Source organism: Hyaena hyaena, unplaced genomic scaffold, assembly GCF_003009895.1.
Source record: "Hyaena hyaena isolate Hyena2069 unplaced genomic scaffold, ASM300989v1 scaffold_30, whole genome shotgun sequence".
NCBI lineage: Eukaryota > Metazoa > Chordata > Mammalia > Carnivora > Hyaenidae > Hyaena > Hyaena hyaena.
The window spans coordinates 2,162,375-2,166,742 of NW_024080662.1; the positions used below are offsets into that span (position 1 = coordinate 2,162,375).

At 51.3% G+C, this 4,368-nt stretch overlaps 1 protein-coding gene across 1 annotated transcript; it reads right to left on the minus strand.

Annotated features, from left to right (window-relative positions):
• Positions 1 to 691: 691 nt before the first annotated feature.
• Positions 692 to 2,925, minus strand: LOC120229326 (cathelicidin antimicrobial peptide). Its single transcript, XM_039228265.1, has 4 exons — positions 2,680 to 2,925; positions 1,687 to 1,794; positions 1,478 to 1,549; positions 692 to 915 (listed from the first exon to the last, which is right to left on the minus strand). The coding sequence occupies exons 1-4, from the start codon at positions 2,875 to 2,877 to the stop codon at positions 778 to 780; spliced, it is 516 nt and encodes a 171-aa protein (XP_039084196.1). The 5' UTR covers positions 2,878 to 2,925; the 3' UTR covers positions 692 to 777.
• Between the last annotated feature and the right edge of the window lie 1,443 nt (positions 2,926 to 4,368).

Here is a 4,368-nt window from a genome sequence, read left to right on the forward strand (position 1 = left end):
AGCTACGGAATGGCAAGTGGGCAAGCCACGGACAGTGTCTGAAACACCCAATGCAACAGAGATGTGATCTGTGTGTCACCCTACATGTCTCTCCTAGCCAGATCTCTTCAGCCAGCTGAGCAAGATTCTTAGTTTTAGTGGCACTACACGTTGGTACCATTTGATCGCTAAATCTGCTGCCCAGCTAAAGAAACAGTGATGTTCTCCCATGTTAGAGAAGATGCCAGAAGTGTTGGGCTTTTCCAGAGTCAAGATGTTGAAGGGGAATTGGAACTTGGTGGGAATTGTATGGGCAGGCTGACCTTAGAGCCATGAGACTGAACTGCACCTCTGTGTTTAACAAAGTGGCTGTTCACCTCCCTCAGCTCTCACCGCCATAGGAGCAGGAAGAGCTCTGCACATGCACACTACCACTGCACACAGGGTACATCTCCTTAAGTAACTACTGGGTGTCCAATGAGGCTAGTGGGAAGCATGTGACAGACATAGGGGAAGGACCCTGAGAATGGAGACACTTGTCCTGGACTTCCTGGCCCTGCTACCTCACCCCCTGCCCTTCTGGGTGGAATAGCTGCCTCTACCTTTGTGCTTTGCATGGACACACACACACACACACACACACACACACACACACACACACACCACATACACATTCATGTCCTCCCAGAAATAAGGATTCAGTCACGGTATGTAGGAGGAGGCACAACTTGAGGAAGTTGCTTTCACATAAATTTATTTTTCAGGGTCCAGAAGCCTGATCCAGGGCAAAGAAGATCCTTAAGCCTCTTCCCTGGGGCGAAGATTCTGAAAAAAGTCATGGATTCTCTCGCCAATTCTCTGAATCTTCTGACCAATCTTCTGCCCGCCTCTCTTGATGAGCTCACCCAGCCGGCCCAATTTCCTGACTTGTAGGGTCTGTGCATCAGAAGGAAGCAGTTTATGGGGGCTGGACCCAGGGTCAAGACAAGACCCTTTCCCTTCCTAGACACCCCTCTTCTTGGGCCATCCCAGTTCATCCTCTGGCTGTAACCTTTGGAGTATGTGTTTGATTGAGTTGCTGCACCCACAAACAGATAGGGAAACTGAGGCCTAGAGATGGCAAGGGGCTTCCCAGGGTCTCACAGCTGAAAGCTTATTACTATAAGTGGCTCTCAAGCTTCATCAGAAGTCAGAATCTCCTGGAGCGTTTGTTACACTACAAATTCCTGGGTCCCAGCCCAGAATCTGATTCTGCAGGTCTGAGTGGGACCTGAGAAGTTGCATTTGTAACCAGTTCCCTAGTTCTCACGACCACACTTTGAGAGCCTGTTCTAAGGGATTACAGAGCTGGTCCTGGAGATGAGGCCCAGGTTGAGGGAGAAGCCCCAGGCTAGGAGGGGCTTTCTCTGCCCCAGATGGGACAGTGGTTAATTGGCCCATAGGATGTTCTATGTACCACCACCCGATCAAACCCTGTAACCCAGAAGGGGCCACTCACCGTATCACAGTTGATGTCGAAGTAGCCACTGTCCTGGTCCGGGATGATTGTCCCTTCACACTGTTTCACCAGCTGAGAAGAGGAGGCTCCAGGTCAAATTGGAACCCCTGTGCCATAACCTCCCGGCCACACCCCAGTGACTGGAAATATTCCCAGGAGGTCTTTTGTTCAGCTCCTTGGGGAACATCTGCTAGCGCCCCCAACCTCACCCCATTGTCCTTGAAATCACACTGGTCCAGTGGCTGCTGTGTTGTCTTGGGACACACAGTCTCCTTCACGGTGAAGCTCACAGGCTTCGGGGTGTTTGGATCCCCATCCTGGTCAGGGAAGGAAACGGGAAGACCAGACTCAGGCTCATGCTTGCCTTCTCTAATCTGTCTCCCTGCCCCCATCCCAAGCCACACAGCTAAGAGGGTAGCCTTACAACAGCCCCTGCTATGTGTCTGGCACCAGCTCTGTGCTAAGGTACAGAGGTGAGGAGGACAGAGCCCATCCTGCCCTCACCAAGCTGAGAGAGCAGAAGAGGACCTCAGGCAAGCTCTAACAAGTAGCATCTTCCCCTTAGGGGGCCAAGGGAAAGTAGGGGCCTCCTGGGAACAAAGACATTGCCATTGGAATCCTAAGGCTGAGCAGAGCCATTCCCTAAGCTGGGAAGTCACACCCCAGGGCCAGTAATCCCACTCTTGTCCCTGGAACTTTCAGAAACCTGAATGGGAGGGAGTGTGGGTGGGGGGCACCTCCTCATACAGTAGAGATTGTTGTTTTTTTTTTTTTTAATGTTTATTTATTTTGAGAGACAAAGAGACAGAGCGTGAGTGAGGGAGAGACAGAGAGAGAGGGAGACACAGAATCCAGGCTCCAGGCTCCGAGCTGTCAGCACAGAGCCCAACTTGGGGCTTGAACCCATGAACTGTGAGATCATGACCTGAGCTGAAGTCTGACACTTAATCAACTGAGCCACCCAAGAGCCCCAACACAATAGAGATTCTAAGGCAAGAAGTAGAGATTCTAAGGCAAGAAGCACTCCTGTCAGTGGGGTACACAGCTCTGGGAGGGTTTCCTGAAAGAGGTGGGACCACACTTAATGGGGCAGAGATGCAGTAGCCTTCCTGACATGAACAAAACGTGAATAATGGATGGGATAGTATGGTCAAGCCTGGCTGGGCAGAGCCTCCCTCCCCTCCATCCCCTCCTTGACTCACTCCGTTGGGCTGTGAGTCCAGATGAAGGAGACGGTAGAGATTCTTCTCTGAGGACCGCTGGTTGAAGCCGTCCACAGCACGGAGCACAGCCTCCTCGTAGCTAAGGGCCTGGGGGGCCGCCGGAGTGATAACAAGGCCTAACAGCAGTAGCAACAGTGACCATCCTCCCAGGGAGAGGCTGTCCCTCTGGGTCTCCATGGTCCCCAATAGGCCTCCTCCCAACCTGCAGGTCCCTCCTTTATGCCCAGCCTGGGCCGGATGCAAAGACCCAACCAGGAGCCTTCCTGACCCGCCCATCATGGCCACCTGCCCGGATGTGGGCTGAGGCTTGCCTCAGCTCCCTACTGCTGTTGCTTCACAGGGCTTGCTGGGCAGTAGGCAAAGTCTACCTTATGTGCAACTGAAGAAATAGTTTCTTCATCTCCCTGTCAATGTCTTGGCCTCTCCTGGGGGACCCACAGAGGCATATCATTGCCAGGGTTGCTCAAGATAATTGAGTCCTCCAGAAGAGAAAGGAAGACGCACCTACATCCTTCTCCCCAGACGGCCTCCCCATATTTAGTGTATTCACCACTAAATCTCCAGCTCTAGGCACTGTCTAGCACCCAGTAGGCACTCAGCGAATGTTTGATGAATGAATAATAGTAACCACCCCTTATCTAGAGCCTGACCCACCCAGTCAGTCCTTTCCAGTCCCCCATGGTCTTCTGTTAAGTTTCTCAACTTCCACATGAGTGAAAACATGATATCTGTCTTCCTCTGACTAACTTATTTCACTTAGCATAATACCCTCCAGTTCCATCCATGTTGTTGCAAAGGGCAAGATTTCATCCTTTTTCATTGCCCAATAGTATTCCAGTGTGTGTGTGTGTGTGTGTGTGTGTGTGTGTGTGTGTGTGTACATACCACATCTTCTTTATCCATTCATCATTTGATGGACATTTGGGCTCTTTCCATAATTTGGCTATTATTGATAGCACTGCTATAAACATTGGGGTACATGTGTCCCTTCGAATCAGCATAAATTCCTAGTAGTGCTATTGCTGGCTCGTAGGGCAATTCAATCTTTAATTTTTTGAGGAACCTCCACACTGTTTTCCAGAGTGGCTGCACCAGTTTGCATTCCCACCAACAGTGCAAGAGGGTTCCCCTTTCTCCACATCCTCGCCAACATCTGTTGTTTCCTGACTTGTTAATTTTAGCCACTCTAACCAGTGTGAGGTGGCCCACCCAGTCAGTCCTGAAGGAGACCTTCAAGGCCACAACATCCTGTTCTCTGGACCCAGCCCTCAACTAGTTCAGGAGCTCAGCTCTGTCTGTCTTCCTTTCCTGGGTTCTTTTCCACTGCATTTCTCAGTCTAATGATGGCCCCAGCCACCACCAGATGTGGCCCGTGGCCCTGCCTCCTCACCACCTGAGCTTGAGGAAAGGTCATTTCTTCACTGACCCACTTCTTCACTCTCTCATACTCAAGGCCACTGCAGGTTGACCAGCCCTCACTGAATGTGGTGGTCACTCTCAAGCCTTAGCTTTACCTATGCAGGCACTGATGACCCCTGCTCCATTGTCCCCTGATGCCACCCTGGTTACCCTCCCACCTCCCTGGTACTCCTTCTCAGTCTCCTCCCAAGATACTCCTTTTAACATGGGGGCTTGCAGAGTTGTATCTGTTGTTCTCTTCCCAGTCCT